Source organism: Penaeus monodon, chromosome 22 (assembly GCF_015228065.2).
Source record: "Penaeus monodon isolate SGIC_2016 chromosome 22, NSTDA_Pmon_1, whole genome shotgun sequence".
NCBI classification, from domain to species: domain Eukaryota; kingdom Metazoa; phylum Arthropoda; class Malacostraca; order Decapoda; family Penaeidae; genus Penaeus; species Penaeus monodon.
In genome coordinates, this window is record NC_051407.1 from 41,026,431 (window position 1) to 41,026,937 (window position 507).

Genomic DNA, 507 nt, shown 5'->3' on the forward strand with positions numbered 1-507 from the left:
AGCAAGTTCTTAAATAATTATGATATCAACAGGTACACATGTTGTAGAGAAGTGTCAAGTAACCCGTATCATCGTTCACAATCAGCGTGCAGTTGCTGTTGAAACTACCAAAGGAATTATAGAATGCGATTATGTTATTAACACTGGTGGTCTGTGGGCTAGAAATGTAGGCCAACTAACAGAGCCTCATGTAAAAGTTCCTGTACACCCAGCAGAACACTACTTCTTATATACATATCCTATTGCAGAAATTGATCCTCAGATGCCAGGTAATTAATTATGTTCATGTAAAGGTATAGTTTTATACTGAAAGTATATATCTTGTGAAATATATTTATCTCACTCATAAATCATGATACATATTTTGAACTATATTTTTCATTTTTTGCTAGTAGAATACCTGTTTACTTGCATGTATAGGACATTACTAATGTACTATAATCATTGGACAAATTTTTACCACAAAGTAGTAGTATATGCTATCTATCTGAAAATGAGAGTGAAAGG

General features: G+C 32.7%; 1 protein-coding gene across 2 annotated transcripts in view; it reads left to right on the top strand.

Moving 5' to 3' along the window:
• Positions 1-507, top strand: part of LOC119587138 (pyruvate dehydrogenase phosphatase regulatory subunit, mitochondrial-like) — a 12,740-nt gene that overhangs the window by 3,254 nt on the left and 8,979 nt on the right. For both annotated transcript variants that reach the window (XM_037935895.1, XM_037935896.1), the window contains exon 6: positions 33-269. In XM_037935895.1, the coding sequence (XP_037791823.1) occupies positions 33-269 (237 nt within the window). The remainder of the gene's footprint in view (positions 1-32; positions 270-507) is intronic.